This window comes from Perognathus longimembris, chromosome 7 (assembly GCF_023159225.1).
Source record: "Perognathus longimembris pacificus isolate PPM17 chromosome 7, ASM2315922v1, whole genome shotgun sequence".
NCBI lineage: Eukaryota > Metazoa > Chordata > Mammalia > Rodentia > Heteromyidae > Perognathus > Perognathus longimembris.
In genome coordinates, this window is record NC_063167.1 from 55053310 (window position 1) to 55074243 (window position 20934).

General features: G+C 37.4%; 1 protein-coding gene across 1 annotated transcript in view; it reads left to right on the top strand.

The window, feature by feature from the left end:
• The window catches only part of Ak5 (adenylate kinase 5), a 260488-nt gene that overhangs the window by 8282 nt on the left and 231272 nt on the right, over positions 1 to 20934 (top strand). The window contains exons 3-5 of the mRNA XM_048351624.1: positions 3846 to 4013; positions 9625 to 9794; positions 9891 to 10004. Coding sequence (XP_048207581.1) covers positions 3846 to 4013; positions 9625 to 9794; positions 9891 to 10004 — 452 coding nt within the window. The remainder of the gene's footprint in view (positions 1 to 3845; positions 4014 to 9624; positions 9795 to 9890; positions 10005 to 20934) is intronic.

The following is a 20934-nucleotide window of genomic DNA, read 5'->3' on the forward strand; positions in this document are numbered from 1 at the left end:
AAGTCAAGTACAAATTTGAGGGAAAAATTAAGGTGAACAAAACATTTCTGTAGTGCTATATTGGTGTTCACAGGAAACCAGTTTGGAACTCCTGATCTAGCAGGAAAAAAATAAACAAAAATGAAATTGCTACGGACACTGAGAACTCACTCCTGTAACCCTAGCTACTCAGGAGGCTGTGATCTAAGGATATCCTTTTAAAGCCAGGCAAACCATAGAGTCTATGTTTCTTTGATCCTTGCTCACTTCACTTAGTATGATTTTTTTCTAAGTCTTTCCATTTCCTTACAAATAGGGTAATGTCATTCTTTCTGATGGAAGCATAGAATTCCATTGTGTATATGTACCACATTTTCTCTATCCATTCATCTACAGAGGGGCATCTGGATTGGTTCCATATTTTAGCGGTGGTAAATTATGCTGCAATGAATATAGTTGTGCCGATAGCTTTATTGTGGTCTTGCTTATAATCCTTTGGGTAAATGCCGAAAGGCAGGGTTGCTGGGTCCTATATAGAGGAGCTCTATGTTTAGCCTTTTGAGGAACCTCCACACTGCCTTCCTGAATGGTTGAACAAGTTTACACTCCCACCAACAGTGTAGTAAGGTTCCCTTTTAGCCACATCCTGAAACTCTTATTTCCAATTAACCACCAGAAAAACATAAGTGTGGCTCAAAGTGGTAGATTGCTAGCCTTGAGTAGAAAAGCTCAGAGACAGCTCCTGAGCCCTGAGTTCAAGCCCTATCCCCACGTAAGGAAGGAAGGGAGGGAGGGAGGGAGGGAGGGAGGGAGGGAGGGAGGAAGGAAGGAAGGAAGGAAGGAAGGAAGGAAGGAAGGAAGGAAGGAAGGAAGGAAGGAAGGGAGAAAGAGAAAGGAGGGAGGGAGAAGTAAGGAAGGAAAAGAAATTAATATCAGGGTTTCCATATCTTCTAGAGTTTTATTAGATTTTTTTGGACATGTGTCTTTCCACTCATCGTTAGAGCCTTCTCATATACTAGATGACAAGAATGTTACACACTCGTGTCAAATATCTTCAATGTTTGCTAAACATGGAAACTGTTTTCTAAGCCAATTATCCCATAATTAAGTTTCATTTTATGAAATGCTTTACATATTCATGCTTGTAGGTTTTAACTATAATTGTGAAATAGATTATTGAATTTAACAGAATACCTAACTGCCCAGAAACTTAAAACAAAATGATTATTTCTAGAACTAGAATCATTCATGAATTTTTGCAAAAATATGAACCTAGGTATGCCAACATAGAATTATGCTGAAAATTTATCCTATAACACTCAAAAAATTATTACCCAAACAAATTGCTTTTCTAAATTAAAATATGATAAATTTCTGGCTGGCAGTTGTTAAAACTGTTAAATATAGGGGCTGGGGATATAGCCTAGTGGCAAGAATGCCTGCCTCGGATACACGAGGCCCTAGGTTCGATTCCCCAGCACCACATATACAGAAAATGGCCAGAAGCGGCGCTGTGGCTCAAGTGGCAGAGTGCTAGCCTTGAGCGGGAAGAAGCCAGGGACAGTGCTCAGGCCCGGAGTCCAAGGCCCAGGACTGGCCAAAAAAAAAAAACTGTTAAATATAAGGCATAAGATAAGCATCCTTTGTCTCTGTTATATGTACACAATGAACATACAGTTACTGGTGAATAAAAGTTCCAATCTCAGACAATCTTAGAGTTATTCTTCTAGAGTATTTCTTGACCATCCTACATACAACATGTCAAAAACCAAATATAGGGGCTGGGAATGTGGCTTAGCAGTAAAGTGTTTGCTTGGCATTCATGAAGCCCTGGGTTTGATTCCACCGTACCACATAAACAGAAAAAGGCAAAAGTGGTGCTGTGGCTCAAGTGGTAGAGTGCTGGCCTTGAGCAAAAAAAGGAGGCCAGATACAGTGCACAGGCCCTGAGTTCAAGCCCCTAGGACAGGCAAAAAAAAAAAAAATACACCCAATTTGCCTCAAAACCAGCACTCACAGCTCGCTTTCCTAATTTCATAAAGTCAGTCAATGAGTCTGTTTGGCATAACATAGCCATCTCTTGAATACTGTTATGTGCCAGATACTCTTTTTCAGCTGAGCAGCCATCAAGAAAAAACTGACATTGCACCTGCTCTCAGGAAAATCACAGCTCTGCAATAAAATCAGGCCTTAAAAACATAATTAGTAGCTCAATGGGACCTATGAGGGGTTTGTGGTCAGAATAAGAAAAACCCAGTGTTTCCAGAAAAGAGAGGGAAAAACAGTAGTATATATAAAATACAGTGTGCTCCTGATTCCTTTAGACTTGACATGTGGACATTGTGAAGTATCACCTACTTCACTTTCATTGGTATTCTAGCCCTAACCAAGTCTTTTACATGCATCCATTTCTTTCCATTTCCCAACCACTTTTCCAGTCCAAGCTTTTATTTCTCCCTGTTGATTATTTTAACTATCTCCTAGCTGCTGTTCTTTCTTCTTTCAGATGTCTCCTATTCAAATCCATACTAGCCATCATCATATGAACTTTCTGAAAAAAAAATACGTAATGTCATGTCACTTCTCCAACCCCCAAAACCCTTTACTAGATTTCCACCATAAGAAAACTAATGCTTTTACCCTGTTTTGTTTTTTTTTTAAATCTCTTCACATTGCTACCCTGTTCTACCTACAGGTTCTATTTTCTACCTCAGGAAAGGCATTCCATTTGTTAGTAATTCAACAGGTAGTTGTTGGACTCTGGGCTTTGGCCAAGCATATTATTAGATGCCAGGGATACAGAGTTCTGAATGATAGGTGAAATTCTGGCTCTTATAGAACCTAAAAATCTAGTAGAAGAAAATAAATGAAATAAATGAATGAGAGAGTGAACAAATGAATGAATGTTTGAATGAATGAGAAAGCTCTCAGATACTGAAATGGCAGGTGTTGCAGAGCAGTAGAGTGATATTCTTGAGATTCACTAGGGGGCTGCGCTGGATGGAAAGTCAGTAAACTCCTCCTGCAAGAAGTCATTGTTAGGCTGGCGTGTATAGGACAAGAAGCAGGAAGCCTAGGACCAACAAAAAAGACTGTTTCAGGAAGTAGGTTGTAGAGACAAATATAGAGGCAAATAGACCAATAAAGAATGAATTCAGTAGTGCCTTGAAGAAAGAATTGTCATAATGGAGATGGACAATAGTCTATACATTTGGAATATGCTTCAGTGATAAGAACAGATGCAAAAAGTAAAAGAAGAAAATAATTGAGGGTAATTCTTAAGTTTTGTCTTGTGCTAGGTGAAATGATTAAGTTTCAAGATAGAGCAGAGTAACACTGTTAGTGCCTTTCCATACACAGTTTGAGGCCAACTCCCCAATATATACTTGAGACTTCTTCTTAACACATAGCTGAGCAAAGTACAGCTTGACTGAACCCAGATTCATGGGAGGCTGAAGTTGGGAGGACTATCGTTCCAGAATGGCTCAGGTAGAAAATTTGGCAATACTCCATCTCAACAAAAGAAGCTGGATATAGTAGGATGTGCCTGTTATCCTAGCTATAAATAGATGCTTGAAATGGACTTGCTGAAGAAATAGGTGGATGGTGGATCATGTGTGGCTCAAGAGACGGGAATGAGACCCTATTTCAAACGTAGTAAAAAAAAAATCTCATTTGAAATTCTTAGTCTACCAAGTGCAAGGCATCCCCCTCCCCCACAAAAAAATCTGGACACTTATTAAATCTTCATCCAGTTAAAAAGAAAGATCAAACTCATTAATTAAATTTCTTATACTAATTGGTTACATGTGAAGTGTTCTACTGTGCCTTTTTTCCCTTTACAAAATTATCTTATTCTTTCACAGTAATGCCTGAAAATTCGAACTTTCCCTATCGACGGTATGATCGGCTCCCTCCAATCCACCAGTTCTCCATTGAGAGTGACACCGATCTCTCCGAGACTGCAGAGTTGATTGAAGAGTACGAGGTTTTTGATCCTACTAGACCTCGACCAAAAATCATTCTTGTTATAGGTATGACAGCAGGAAACAAAATCCTCTACCATTGCTAACTTTTATGTGTTTACATTTCAGAAATTTCAATTGCATATCATATTTTGCAAATGCTTAGTTGGATAAGGAGCAGAAAAGGAACAAAAATAGCACTGGAAAGAAAAGGTCAAGGGAAAGTAAATAGAAATATTTTAGAATAATTTTCAATAAAATGGAAGTTATTATAATTAATTAATCTAATGCTCAATGATTTTTCATAGTCCCCATTACAATGCCACAAAAATTTCCTATAATGAATTGAAAGTAATAACTTCAAGATCTGTTCTTTGGTTCATTTAATCTTTAATATAGCTAACTAGGTTCATTAAAATTTTCTAAACAATGGTTCTTTCCCTTTTATTCACTAAATTGAATTTTTACTCACTATTAACGTTAGTGGCAAAAATAGCAATATATTGAAAAAGATTCATGTCATTGAATCTCCCTATGATGCATTGGGACCTGTAATATAATCTAAGTTTCCATGCTAGCAGATAGGCAAATATAAGGGAATATTTTTACGTAACTTTATAACATTTGATTATGCACTAAAATGACAAAGAGAAAATTTACTTTTTTAAATTGCCACTATGAATCTTCTTTTGTATATATCAACTTGTTGCTATTTCACAAGGAGTAGATACCAAAATTGTTTTAAGTAATTTTACAAAATACATTTATTGATCATTCTTGTGAATTTTAACTTTCTCTAACATACATTTGTGAAAAAACCTGTGGACATGCAATATATTTAAACATTGTCTCACTTTCCAGTTTGAGCTTTTATGAGATAAGCCAAAGAAATATATAGCATAAATGTTCAAAATATTCTAACCAATGACTGTGAATATAGGACCAAATGTATACACCACTATGCACAAAAGTACTGCTCTGGAGGTGAAGGTGATAGAAAAAGGGTGCAAAAACAGCAACTGAGAGTGGCATTTGAACATTTCCAACTGAGATCAAAATCAACTTACAAATATATTTAGCCATAAGTTATTAAAAACAATATTGCAGAAAGAGTATAAAAATGGCCTTTTGAGGAACTAGCAATACAACTCAGTGTAGAGCACTTGGCAACCAAAGTACAAGACCCTAGGTTTGATCACCAGTAGTCAACCAAAAACAGAACAAAAAAGCATATGAAAAATCAGATTTGAAAAAGTCTGAATATTCTTCTGGCTTATGATCATCCTTACTATGTCAAACATTTCTACTATGAAAAATGAAATACTTCTTTGTCTGAAAATTGGTGGTTACCTAGACGACAAAGAAATAATTACAGGATATTCGTAGGTAAAAAAAAAATTGGAATTGTTTTACGATTTTATGGTTTGTTGGTGTACAGCATACATTCTTCCAGTTTCCTTTCTTTTGTTGCTGTTGACAAAGTACTCATGATACTGAAAGCAATGAACAATAGAAGCTTGATTGCCATGAAAATAGCATAGTAACAAATGGCTCCTGTATAAAACAGTACATATATGATTTTTATGCATTGTGAATTTTACATGAAACTAACAAAAATATTATAATAAACTAAAATCTTAAGAGAAGATATATATCTTCAAATCTCATCCAGTTTACAGGGTTTTTTCTTTTTGCTTTTGGATTTTTAAACTTTTCATTGTTATTATAAAAGTGATGTACAGAGGGTTATAGTTACATAAATCAGGTAAAGAGTACATTTCTCTTTGGCCAATGTCACTCCTTTCTTCATTCTATCCCAGCTTTTCCCTTCCATCTCAACCTACAAATTGCATAGTTCATTTTCAACCTAGTGTCTAGTGAGTACCACTGCTGCAATTGGTTCATCCTTTGACACTCTATTTCTGTGCCCCTCTTACCCTTCCAAAAACAGGTAAACAAACAAGACAAAAAGAAAAGAAAACAGAAACCAAAAAAAAAAATCCACCTCTTGTATCCATTCCCCAGAGTTCATTTAAGTAAATATTGTTTTATATGATCAGATGCACATAGCCATTGTGCTTTTTTGATCCTCTCATAAGAGTATCTTCGTCCTTTAGTCTAACTGTGTGTGAATGCCTAAAGTCCTGTATAATTTATCCTATCTTCAGAGTTCTTTTTTTATTGTCTAGGTGGTGTACAGAGGGATTACAGTTACATATGTAAGGTAGTGAGTACATTTCTTGTCAAACTTGTTACCTTCCCCATCATTTTTCTCCCACCTTCCCTCCTTCTCAATCCCCCCGTCGAGTTGTACAGTTAGTTTATAACATATTGTCTTATAAGTTATCTCTGTGGTAGGTTCACCTTTTACCCTTTCTCTCACCATTTTGTTGTTCCCCTTCCCTTCCCTATTTCAGACAAACATATATACAATACCCAGGATACCAAAATCAAATACAGTGACAATGGGGGCTAAATCATAGGGAAGATAAAAGAAATAATTTCACATAATACATTAAAAATAACAATAACAATGATAAGCCACTGGTTTCCATATCTTGGAATTATTTCGCTTAGCATCATCTTATAAGACCATATGTACATAGCTATTGAGCTATTGTGATCATCTGCTAAGACTATACTGGACATATACTAATTATTACCCATGAGGTTCTTTTTTATTCAGTGAAACCAACTTGCTTCCCAAGTATTTAATTTGATATAAATACTTAATATATGTATATATATGTATATATGTATATATACATATATACATATATATACATATACATATATATATATATTATATGTTGCAAGAATGATACAGAACCAATAAGTATAAGTAACTTTTTGCGTGTGTGTGTGTGTGTGCTGGTTCTGGGGCTTGAACTTGGGACCTGGAAATTACCCCTGAGTTGTTTTGTGTTTTTTTCTCTCAAAGTTAGCCATTGTTCACTTGGGCCACAGCTCTACTTCCAGCTTTTTGATGATTAATTCTAGTTAAGAATCCCATGGAGTTTCCTACCAGGGTTGGCCTTGAGATCCTCAGATCTTAGCCTTCTGAGTAGCCAGGATTACAAGAGTGAGCCTCTGGTACCTGTCAAGCATAAATAACTTTTAAAAGGTTAACACAGCACAGAGCAGAAAGGAAAGACAGGTCTTAAGTTTTCTCAGAAAACTGGGACAATATTATGACTTTTTAAGGAGATATAATTAAACTGAAACTTTACAAATTTGTATTCATTCCAACCAGAAAAAAAATGTGTGAGGGAGATAAAGACAGTATTACATCTAAATAAATAAAATTCACCTTTGCCACTATAGAACCGTGTAAACCTGGCTTTCTTGGAACAGATATGAATCTCTCATGTTAATTTAATCATAAAATCATAAAATAATCAAGATTCTTTTTAACTACAACTTCATTGTTGAAAATATTTTTAATGAGGCTGATGAATATTGTGTATTTTTGCTGTTTTGTTTGGTGTGTGTGTGTGTGTGTGTGTGTGTGTGTGTTATTTGGTTATATATTTGCTTAAGCCAATCCTTAAATAGCCTTATACTAGTAGTCTTCCTTTTGAATTGCAAAGCATTTAGTAGGAGCAAAAGTGGTTTATAGTGGTAAGACTAATACAATAGGATGTAGAGTCTCATAGAGAATGTTAAACATGTAAACAAATTTCTTATACTGTTTGAAAAAAATAATACAAAATTAAAAGATAGATAGTGTTTGGTGCATTTTTCTGGGTTGGGACCAGAAATGCTTCTGATTATATATGTAGTGGTCATAAAATTCTGCTACCAAATTTGCTCACTTTAAGCCTAACAACAACAAAATTTCTGAACCAAACAAGATACTTCCTCTTTTACTTTTATTTTTTGGTAGAATAAAACAATACTTATTAGATTATTTGATTTTAAATGATTTCAACACAAAAGTTTTGATGCTAGTAAGAAAATATGAATTCATTTTTGGTTAATTTTTGCTTTCAAGATTCATAATATTAATAAATTATGATTACATTTTAATGAATGTTATTGAACCACCTAATTACTTATTCAACATAGACTTTCTAATGTTTGCTTTGCAGTAGTAATTTGTTCTTACACATACAAATATTTCACTTTGATATTGCCATCAAATAACTACCAACTGGACTGATAACTATATATTTTACATATAATACATCTTTCAGGTTAGATTCTAGTCTGTGTTGGTTCAGAAATATAAATTAGCTAAAATTAATCTAATGTGCTGGGCACCAGTAGCTCATGTCTGTAATTCTCAGAAGGCAGGGATGTGAGGATCACAAACTGAAGCTAACATGGGCCTGAAAGTCTATGAGACTCTTATCTCCAGTTAACCACCAAAAAAAAAAAAAAAAAAGCAGCAAGTGGAGCAGTAGTTCAAGTGGTACAGCACTAGCCTTGAGCAAAAAAACTCAAGGAGAGTGCCTAAACCCTGAGTTCAAGTTCTAGGACTTGAACCAAAAAGAATTCATCTAACGTGTTTTGAAAATCATGTTTTCATATTTGAAAACCTGAGGTATATATCAGTACTTTGTGACTATCTTTTTTGTGTCTCTTAAAAATGAATGACAATTACCAATGATTAATACTGAGCTGTGCTGCAAATTGTTGATTATTCCTTGCTAATCAGTCACAAACAATTCTATGAAGCATTTCTTCCTTAAGGACCTATTCTATTCATTTTGCACATCATCGCATGAAAATCTGGAATTCATAGAAGACAAAACAAGAACATATGATCAAACAGATTACAAAAACCAACTTAAATAAGTTGTGCCAATCAGTACTATTGTGTGTTTTGTTTAAAAATAATTGTTACATTTCACCAATTTACCTATAAACTCTTTGGAGATATTAAATACAATTCAGTTATTTTGACCCCTGTCTTTTGTAATAAAAAATATCTTAATTCTTTGACTATCAAGGGAAAACTATAGATTTTACACAGCTTAACAATCAAGATTCCTTTCAACTACAACTTCATTGTTGAAAATATTTTTAATAAGGCTGATGAGTATTATGTATTTTTGCTGTTTTGTTTGGCGTGTGTGTGTGTGTGTGTGTGTGTGTGTGTGTGTGTGTTCTAGGGGTGAAACGCAGGGCTTTATACATTTTTCTGCCAGTGATCTGTCTCTGTAGCCTGATTAGCTGTTTCCTAATGTAGCTATTGAGAAAAACTCTCTTTCATCTAATACAGTTGATCAAAACAGATCTCCTCTTTCCTTGGCTAAATCTGACTTGCTCTGTGAAACATGTTTTGTCAGAGGGAGGTGATAGTGAACTGGGGGAGCAGATGAATGGTGAGAGGAATGGTGGGTAAATATAGTCATAATAGTCAATAGGCATATTGGAAAATGGAACTTGAAGAGATATGTGGGTTTAGATAGATGGCAGGGAAACAATGGAAGAGGTGACATTGGACAACATGCTTTGTACTCATGACTTGACACATTGAATTGAAACCCGTTTGCACAACTAAAGACATTTTTTTTTAACTTTGAGAAAGGAGTAGCATTGAAAATTCCACAGATGGAGCAGCTACTCTCCTGATTCTGGTACTCCAGAATCCTCAGTCCAGATAAAGAACAATAGTTTAAGAGAGACTTTTTTTATTGTATCAGGTCACCATTTTGTCTCTTTTGAATAATAGGCGGTCCAGGAAGCGGAAAGGGTACACAAAGTTTGAAAATTGCCGAACGTTATGGATTTCAGTACATTTCAGTGGGAGAGTTATTGAGAAAGAAGATCCACAGTACCAGCAGCAACAGGAAATGGAGTCTTATTGCCAAGATCATTACAAATGGAGAATTGGCCCCACAGGTATTGTTGTGTAATTTACTTTTCTTCTCTAAATATATAAACTATTTTCGTGCGTACTAAGTTTAACTCTGGTATTTTATGTTTTATCTTCATAAGGAAACAACAATTACAGAGATAAAACAAAAACTGATGCAAATACCCGATGAAGAGGGCATTGTTATTGATGGATTTCCAAGAGATGTTGCCCAGGCCCTATCTTTTGAAGACCAAGTAAGAATGTTTCCTTGTATTTATTTATTTATTTATTTATTTATTATTTTGAAACTGATATACAGAGCGGTTACAGTTTCATATGTTAGGCACTGGATACATTTCTTGTACTGTTTTTTACCTCCTCCCTCATTCCCCCTCCCCCCTCCCTTTCCCTTTCCCCCCATGAGTTGTTCAGTAGATTTACACTAAACAGTTTTGCAAGTATTGCTTTTGTAATCATTTGTTTTTTTTACCCTGCATCTCTCGATTTTGGTATTCCCTTTCAGTTTCCTAGTTCTAATACCTGTATACACAGTTTCCAGTGTACTCAGATAAGATACAGAGATAGTGCAGGTACAACTACAGAAAGGGGATACAAGACGATCATCAACAATAGAAGCTATGGTTTCACATTGCATGTTGAAAGTAATTACAACAGTGATATAACAGTCGTTTCCATAACATGGAGTTCATTTCACTTAGCATCATCTTTTGTGTTCATAAGGGTATAGCTTTTGGGCTCTTGTGATCCTCTGCTGTGACTAGCCTAAACCTGTGCTAATTATTCCCTATAAGGGAGACCATAGAGTCCATGTTTCTTTGGGTCTGGCTCAGTTCACTTAGTATAATTTTTTCCAAGTCCTTCCATTTCCTTACAAATGGGGCAATATCATTCTTTCTGATAGAGGCATAAAATTCCATTGTGTATATGTACCACATTTTCCTCATCCATTCGTCTACTGAGGGGCATCTGGGTTGGTTCCATATTCTAGCTATGACTAATTGCGCTGCGATGAACATTGTTGTGCTGGTGGCTTTAGTGTGTTCTTGTTTGTGGTCTTTTGGGTAGATGCCCAAAAGTGGGGCTGCTGGGTCATAAGGGAGTTCTATATTTAGCCTTCTGAAGAATCTCCATACTGCTTTCCAGAGTGGCTGAACCAGTTTACATTCCCACCAACAATGAAGTAGGGTTCCCTTTTGGCCACATCCCCTCCAACAATTGTTTTTGTTAGTTTTCTTGATATATGACATTCTTACTGGGGTGAGATGGAATCTCAATGTTGTTTTGATTTGCATTTCTTTTATGGCCAGTGATGTAGAGCACTTTTTCATATGTCTCTTGGCCATTCTCATTTCCTCATCAGAGAAGTCTCTTTGTAAGTCTTTAGCCCACTTGATGAGGGGGCTATTTGGTTCTTTGCGGTTTTGTTTTGGAAGAACGTAATTTTTTTAGTTCTGCAGTGACCTCACTTTTTGCTTAAAATTTTGAGATTTAAAAAAAAGTATGATTTCTGTATTTTTTATGAATTCTGGTTCTAAACAGGCAAATACATCAGCATGTGCTGGATGAAGTTTGTTTTTTGGGGTTTTTTTTGGCAGATGATTAAAAATCAAAGACAGTATCTGCCAAAAGGAAAGATAAAAAACTAATAATAGAATTCATTATTTTCACTAAAAATGCAAATTTCTCTTAACCTTCTTTGAAATACTTTTTCTAAGATTGTTGTTAGTATTTAGTTACAAGTAATGTCCAGAGGTGTAAAATATCATCCTGTACTTAAAATGTTTTCCAATTAAGAAAGTCTTTTTATTGAGTCATGAAATTCTGAATCTCTTACCTATGTCAAGAGAAAGGGCCAGATGCCAAGATTTTCTCAAATTTGAGTAAACTGTGCCTACCTTCCCAATACCTAATACATCTATCATACAGGTAAATAAATGCTTTAAAAAATCTTTAAAAACTTCTGCGCCTGATTGTTCATTTAAAAATTTGAATTACAAAAGTAATATATGGCCATACCAAAAGTCCTGTTGTAAACAAAGCCCATTACCTCTTCCTTTCTTCATTAGTCTTCCTCTTTTGAGAACAAAAACACTGTTGTCTGTTATATATGATTCTAGACTCTCTCTCTCTCTCTGTGTGTGTGTGTGTGTGTGTGTGTGTGTGTGTGTGTGTGTGTGTGGTGTGCGACCTTAGGGCTTGAACTCGGAGCCTGAGCTCAGTCAGAGGTTATTTTTGTGACTGTGAAGAGAGTAAAAGTAGGCAGTATGATCAGTTTCCGTTATTGCTTTTGCTGCCATGTCACATTGCTGTTGGAAGTGGGTACTGTGTCAATCATTTGTGGTGATTCTTGGCTGAGTATGGCAGCCAGATAACAGACATTAATATCCAAACCTGGTTTACCCTATGTGTGGAATACACTGTACTTAGTAAGTTGAAGCAGATAAAACTACTTGATTATTTCTTTCCTGCTTTCTAGTTTGTTTACCTGTTTGCTTTGATTGTGGTGATGTTAAGAATGGCCTTGCACTTGCTAAGCATGTGCTCTACTATAGAGCTGCTTACCCCAATAACCCTCTCTGTTGCTTTTTAAACATTGTTGGATACTTCTTTTTTTCCCCCTTGATAATAACTCAGGCAGATCCCTAGGCTTTTCTGATCACCTAAAAATAAAAATGACCATTAGCTAACATTAGCTATCAGAAAGTCACATCCACTCTAAACCTATTATTCTTTCTAAACTTATTAGTCTTTCATGCAATGAAAAATATCTCTGATGTCCTTAGCTTAGGCCTGGTTCACATTCTGAAACCTAAAGTGGTTTCTCAGAATCCAGAAACCTTAGACTTGCAGTGTGGTTGGAGTGGAAGGGAGGAAGGAGTGGGGAGACATGATAGCTACCTGCATAGAGAAGGGGTAGGGAGTTCATTGTTCTACAGAAGCTCTCCTGGAAACCTGACCTTTGTCCTTACTCACTTATGCAGTCTACACTGAGTGTTGTTCCAAGAGTTTGTGAATATCTAGCAGCAGACTCTAAGATGGTTTGATCTCTCCAAGTAGAATGTGTAGCCACTTATATTTATTTTTCTCAACCATTCTCATGAGGTTGAAAAAAATCAGATTTAATATTTCCTTAAGTTGACATAGTAGCAGCCTGGAATGTCTCAGCTACTTTGACAGAAATGAGGTTCCTGAGGTGGATATCGGCACTGGGAGTCACAATTGATAGTCTTTAGAAATAAAGCTGAAATGTTTATGTGAAATACTAGGAGCCCCAATTACTCCACACGATGTGTTGGCAGAACCAAATGCATGAGAGCTTTCTGAATTGGTTCTTTGCTTCTCTAACATTAGGTATGTGTCCAGAAATGCAAAATTCATCATCCAGAGGGAGTATAGATCCCACAGGTTCAGGACTTCAAATCTGCTACCATCTCAGATATCAGATGCAAGCCTCTGCAAATACCTTGTACTTCTGACTCAGTGACTAAATTTGGAGTCCACATAAATGCTCTCACAGGTCAAATAGTTCACTAGAATGACTCATAGAATTCAAAAGCAACCAAATAGAAGAGTAAAGGGGAAAGAATAGAAGTAGGACATGGGACTTGCCAGCCTTGTCCCAACATCCTATGTTCTCCAAACTTACATATGATCACCAACTCTGAAGCTCCCAGAGCCTTCTGGAAAGAACTGTAATCACCTCATACCCAACCTCCTTTTTCTTTCCCACAGACACCTTATTACTGTAGACACTGTTGTCAACAAAGGACATTCCTATCACTCAAGGAACTCCAATGGCTTTAGGAGCTCTGTGCCCTGAAAAGACTGATATACTGTGTACACATGCACACAGATGTTTTCCCCAAGTCTTCCTTGCCATAGGTCCAGGATATTAGAAGAGGAGCATTTCTATCAGCAACATAGGAGTGATGGTAGAGCCACAAAAAGACTAGGGCTGGGAATGTGGTCAAGTGTTAGAGTACTTGCTCAGCATGTGAGGCTTCTGAACTGATTCAAGTACAACAAAATAATAAACAAACAAACACATTTATTGATGTTTTTTTCTAGAGAATAGTCTCTGTATAAACAGTCCATATTGGTTGGGCAGCCTTTTCTTGAAGTCATGTAGAGGTTATGGTTCCTTCCCAGTTATTCTTACATCTCCTAGGACACCACTACCACCATCATAACCATCATCATCATTATCATCATCATCATCATCATCATCATCATCATCATCGTGGTCAAAACAGGGTTGTCATCACATACAAGTTCCAGTTAGCACATAAGTAATAGAGGACACGGAGGTCTGAAGTCTCCAATCTGTAGGTGACATCTATCACTTCTGCTCACATGGCATTATTGAGAACTTTTCCATATTTGTGAAGACCACTGGGAAATTTGGTCCATTTGGGTAGCCAGGTACCTGGTTACAGATTCATCATTGTACAAAGCCTGGAAAGCTATTAGCGTCTACTAATTTGCCCTGCTGCCCATGCAAATCCTTTCCTCCCACACAAAGCACTTCTCACTCAGCAAGTGAGTTTGATCTGTCCCCATAGAGCCTCATTATTAGTTCAAGCTCTGAGACTCTACAGTTCTCATTGACTCCTTATAGTCACTCACTAATAAACTAAGCTTCAGTTTCTTCCTTCCTTGTTACTAATAAATGTGGAGGTACAAAGATAGGATAAGTAGAAAAATTAGTACTATTTAATAAAGGGAAGTTAAGGGATGTATACTGCAGTCACTGAAACAAATCTCATATAGCAAATTGCATGAAGAAGGACTGCAGCAGGTCCTTACCCCTCAATGGAGGACAGGTCACGGTTGACCCATTGATAACTTCTGGGTCAGCCATTTTTAAGGAACTGTCTTCTAAGGCTCAGCATTTCTGTGAAGTTCTTCCTTGTTCATTGTGCTACTTGACCACATCCAAATGGCATAAATTGGGTACCATGCCTTCCTTAGAACCTATTTTAAGTTTACAAAGAGGGAGGGAGACAGGGAGGGAGGGAGGGAGGGACAAGCCTTTTGTGTCTAGGCTTTTGGCTGGTGCTTTCAACTACATCCAAAGTATAGTTATTATAATAACTATAGTTTTGGAAGCTGCAGTAAGATATGGTCTTATTAAAAAATAATAACTATAGTTATAATTGTTTTATTTCTGTGTTTAGTCATTATAGTAGTAGTTACCTTGAGATCTTCTACAATGCAAGGTTAGATAGAAGGCAATATCTTTTGCTCTGAGTTTGGCTTATCTGATGGTGGTGGTGGGCTAATGGGAGTTCTTTAAACTGCAATTGCCTATTCTGCTGTCAAGATATATATAAGCTGACATTCAACATCAAGAAGCTCTGAATTAGTGCATTCTTTCCTTCTATGTTAGCCAATAACTGGTCAGTTGATCAAGAATCAGTTAATTCTTTCTTGAGTTTATCGGGTTTTAGATGTAACAAGAAAGTAGGTAGCAGATATTAACATTCTAGCCCTTTCTAGATATTTCCATTATAGCTTTGAGTTCCAACTGTACAAAGAGGTTTCAACTTAACATGTCTATTTATTTGTACAGTGCATCTTGATCAGTCACTCCTTCCATCATTATCCCTGATCTATCCCATCTCCACTCATCTCAAGTGTTCTAGTTCAGTTTCCTGTATACACATCGACTAGTATGATGGTATTTGCCCACCCTTCCTCTTATCATTCATGTGTCCCCAAAACTTCTGCCAACACATGTCTCAGCTTTCTGACATTCATTTTGTTGAAGTGCCTGTTAATTGTTCAAAGCAATCACACCATGGGATCTCAGTCCTGTGTATACTATCCTTTAGTCTGTTTGATTGTGTAAATGTGCATGTGGCTCTGCATGTGCTTTTGTATTCAGTGTATTGTGATATCACTTTTTGCATCCACAGGATAAATTCACTGTACCTTTGTGTGAGATGAGAATAAAATGTGCATATGTCTTAGCACTGCTTTGAAAATTGGAACTAGAGGCCTGGCTCTAGTGGTAGAGTTCCAACCATGAGCCAGAATTCCATGCCAGAAGTAGAAGGCCCTCAGTTTAAGCTACAGTACCAGCAAACACACACACACACACACACACACACACACACACACACACACAGAGAGAGAGAGAGAGAGAAAGAGAGGAGAGAGAGAGAGAGAGAGAGAGAGAGAGAGAGAGAGAGAGAAAGAAAGAGAGAGAGGATGAATTAGAATGACATTACCCTGAAAATGGTTTGCATCTTTTGGCCTTCCAAAAAGGATCTTAGAATCCTTAGTGGTTCTCAATTACAAGCCTTGGAAACCACTGTCCTAGAACATTGTTGGCATACCTGCTGTGTCCAGGTTCCAGTTGCTTGGAAGATGACAAAATGTAAAGGTTCACACACCATTCCTTACATGAGACCCCCCACCTCAATTCTAACTCTCCACGATGAGCTCTCAAGTCACATGGCTAAATCCCACCTACAAAGCAGATTCGGGAGTGTAGTCAAACCATGAGTCACGTCTGCATGTAGAGCTGTTATTGAGGAAGAATGGAAAACAGTTTGATAGGCTACTAACATTTTCTACCACAAGCTAAGTGCTGTGTGTTTTGTTTTTCCTTTCCACCCTTACTTCTCAGCCCAAGAACTGGGCTTGGCATTTCAACATCCAGTTATGACTTTTTTTTATTCCCAAACTAGCACCTGCTTGTCTGCCTTGGGGTTTGTTTAGTACTTCCTTTCTATGTGAAAAATGCCTTCTCACTTTTGGTGTGATTTAAAAGGATAACAGAATTAGGAAAGGAAAAGGAAGCTTAAGATCTCACCAGTGGGAGAACACACCATATAATCAACATTTAACTAGGCAGCCTTAGAGTTCACAATGGAATTCTAAGCAGTGTTTTTTTTAAGCAGTAGAATTTTATATTCCTTGGGATGAAAATAGGGAGATTTTCCTAGTGAAGATTTGTCAGCTAAATCATCTATGGCCCATTGTTGAATATGGAGGAGGTAAGCTTATACCACATCTATCTTAAAAAAAAAAAACAAAAACGGGCTGGGGATATGGCCTAGTGGCAAGAGTGCCTGCCTCGGATACACGAGGCCCTAGGTTCGATTCCCCAGCACCACATATCCGGAAAACGGCCAGAAGCGGTGCTGTGGCTCAAGTGGCAGAGTGCTAGCCTTGAGCGGGAAGAAGCCAGGGACAGTGCTCAGGCCCTGAGTCCAAGGCCCAGGACTGGCGCAAAAAAAAAAAAAACATAAACTGACAATAATTAATAACACATCAGCTATAGAGTCCTAGCTAATTCTACAACTTTATATAATATTCACACATTCTACAAACCCTACTAGTTTTCATCCTGATATTTCTTCAGTGCTATTTTTGATCATTTGATAACTTGTGCTTTTTACTGTGCATTGTTTTTGAGGTCTGTGTAGATACATATAGCCTTGGCTCAGCCTGACAACTATTTTATAACATTACATTCTTTAACAGTGTCATATTTTGTTAATAGACATTTGAGTTGCTTTTTTAAGAGTTTGGTTGTTCCCAATAATACCGTTGCCCACATTCTTGCACACATCTTTTCTGTATATGTCAAGCTGATCTCTAAGGATTTTTTTCTAGAGATACAATTTTTAGATTACAAAACAATCTGTACCGTGTGTGTTTATGTATACATACAAATTTATAATATATATTTATTCATACCTATATTCTACAGTTTAAAGTCCATATTGTAAATTTTAATTTTTTGCTAGTATTGGGGTTCAAACTCCAGGCCTAGGCACTGTCCCTACTCCTTTGGCTCAAGGATAATGTTGTGATGCTTGAGCCACAGCTTCACTTCCAGATTTTTTGGTGGTTAATTGGAGATAAGAGTCCCTAAGACTTTGCTTGCCTGAGCTAACTTTGAACCATGGTTCTCAGATTTCGGCACCCTCAGTAGGATTACAGGGTGAGGCACTGATGCCTGGCTGTTTTATATTTTTATTAAAAAGTGGTCTTGAGTTTACGAATACCTTTTTCCTTTTTCCCTGCATCTCAAAAATACATTTCAATCCTTTGTATTTTAGACAATCTAATGGATTAGATATATATCTGTTTTATTATCATGATTTTCATTCTCCTAATTACTATTGAAATGAAACATCAAAAATGTATTACTGACCACTTATATTTCCTCTTTTGTGAATTGCTAAAATATAGCTTTTTTTCCATGCCTTTCTATGTGTGTGTGTGTGTGTGTCTGTGTGTGTGTGTGTATATTGATATATATACATCAATATTTCTCTCTGGCTTTTGCACTTTGACCTTAGAAATAGTTCTCTCTAGTTTCATTTAAAAAAAAACTCTGTGTTTTCTAGTTGATATTAGTTTGATTGCATGATTCAGGTATTTATTCTATCTTCATTAAATTTAATCAATGACATGCAGTGGGTATTGACTTTCAGTTGGCCTATGCTCTGGGCTGCTTTTCCTGACTGTCTTGAAGCCTCAAGTTTTCCTTTGAAGAATCAGAGAAGTGCCTGAGAAGATGGTTATGAAAATCAGATGAACTCAGTACTGTTTTTCTCACCATTCCTGGCTTGTAGTAAACACTTAACAAAAATTAGTTATTGCTATTCCACCTTGTTAAGAATAAACACTCCTTTAATTTACAAAGAAGGGCTGTTTTGCCACTCCTTTTAGTCAGAAGCCTTGAAGGGAAAAGGACTCTAAGTCTTTCTAGGGACTGTTTTTCAAATTGCTTGATAAAGCTCTTGAGATGTTACAGCTCCCTGGGATAGATAAGCTCTTACTTTGTATCTGGAGGCCTCACCTAAGCCTTTCCTTAAAGAAGGTTTTGCCTTGCTAAAAATGGCTGGAAACTATTCCAGACAACTGTCAGCTGGAGTCCAGGGACATTCACACTGCTAGACAGGAAGCATTTGGAAGCCCACTAATTAAGCACACCCTGCCTCCTTTATCCTTGTCTTCCTGCTCCTGAAGCAAAAAGGAAAAATTGATTATTTAAGGCCAAGGTGGTGATAATCCAGAGTTTCAAAATGAGCCCATGTAGGAAAACTGACACTGAGGACGCAGTGCTAAGCACCAAGCACTGACACTGTAGTTTAAATTCATGATCTTATTTGACATCAGCCCTGGGAGGAAGCTGGTGACCGACCACTCTCCATGTTAGCTTCTGACAGTCTTACTCCTAGTTGAGTCCTCATCCCTTTCACTGTGGGTCTCTCTCTCTCTCTCCCCCCCCTCTCTCTTCCTCTCCCCCCCACCCCCGTCCTGGGGGCTTGAACTCAGGATCTGGGCATTGTCCCTGAGCTTCTTTTGCTCAGGGCTAGCACTCTACTACTTGAGCCACAGTACCACTCCCAGCCTTTTCTGTTTATGTAGTACTGAGGAATCAAACCTAGGGCTTCATGCATGTAAGACAAGCACTAAGCCACATTCCCAGCCATTGGAGGTCTCTTTTTGGCCCTTTTTCCTAAGAACTTGTATCTGAAGCAATCAGATTCATTCACATGACTACTGATAGACACCTGCAAGTTTAAAATACTCTCAAACATACATCCTGCTTTTACATATTTAAAAAACAACCCAAACGCCCTCCATCTTGTATACCATCTTTTGCCTCCTCCCGATTTCTCCCTCCTGAAGGTTGATCCTGAATTGTTATCTTTTTGTTTGTCCTGTTTGGGCTTATTTATCCATTTGTATGTGTTATTTCTTTTCATTTTTTTTGAGGGAGGTCAGTACTGGGAATCCTATTTATGGCCTTGTACTTGCTAGGCAGGCGCTTTATCATTTGAGCCACACTTTTTTTAGTTTTAGTTTGTTTTTCTAATAGGGGCTAATCTTTTGTGCTTGGACTGGCATTGGACCATGATTCTCCCAAGTTCCAAGAGCCTCCATGATAGCTGGGGTTTCAGGTATGTATCACCATGACTAACCTCCATATCTGTGGAATTTTAAAACCAGCAGTAGTTTGTTGTCTCAGCTGCCTTGTTAGGGTTCCATATAGATCCTCCTTCATGATGGTTTGTTATGATGCTGCTGAGTTGTTTTCTTCTTTCTTATTTCTATGATTCAAACATAATAGAGAGCCAAACTTTTATCTTCCAGTGTAGTTGTAGATACCAGTCAATATTAAACTGACCTGGTTTTTCCACTGTGTCTATATTTTTATACTAGTTTGGGGGCAAATACTTTATTCTGGAATGATACATCTATTTGAATGCACATCCATTAGTGTTAATTTCCGTCAAGCTACCACTTTAAGCCCCAAACATTAGCTGCTATTTTTCTACTTACAGTAAGAAAACTAAGATTCAAACAATTTAAATAACTTGCCTTCATCTACCAGCAGTCAAGGACAGAGCTAGGATCCAGCCTAGGCCCAAAATGACATCTAAACCAGTGCTTTCTCTGACTTTGAGATCACAAGCAGGCAGATTTCAGTTCAACTGTGGGTTGCAGACGTGTGTGTGTGTGTGTGCATGTGCACATGCGTGTGCACATGCATACATGTCCACATAACATGCACTGGTCCTGAGGCTTGAATTCAGGGTCTGAATACTGTCCCTGAGCTTATTTTTGCTCAACCCTAGCACTCTACCACTTGAGCCACAGCTCTACTTCTGGCTTTTATCTGGTTAATTGGAGATAAGAGTCTCATAGACTTTCCTGACTAGGCTGACTTCAAACTGTTGTCCTCATATCTCAGCCTCCTGAGTAGCTAGGATCATGGGAAGAGTTGTGAACCACTGGCATCCTACAGTAGACTTTTTCTTAATGTATGTCAAGCCAGGTATGATGGAACACCTAAGATCCCAACACTCAGGAAGGTGAAACTATATAGGTGTGTGCGTGTGTGTGTGTGCATGCGTGCACACGCACATGTGCACACAAATGTATGTGTCTCTATGTCTGGGTTTCTGTGTGTGTGTGTCAATTTTTTTAATTGGAAGTCTACAAAATTGAATGAATATTTCTGATTTTCTTGAAAATGTTGGAGGTATGGAAGCCCACAATCCACATTCCTGTATCTCAGTAGTGAGTGTTGTTAGGCAGGGTAGATGTTCTTAATTTACCACTGTCCTCCCTTCAGCCCAGCTTTACCTCTCCATCACCAGTTTGGCACTTATGAGGCATTGGAGCTTTTCC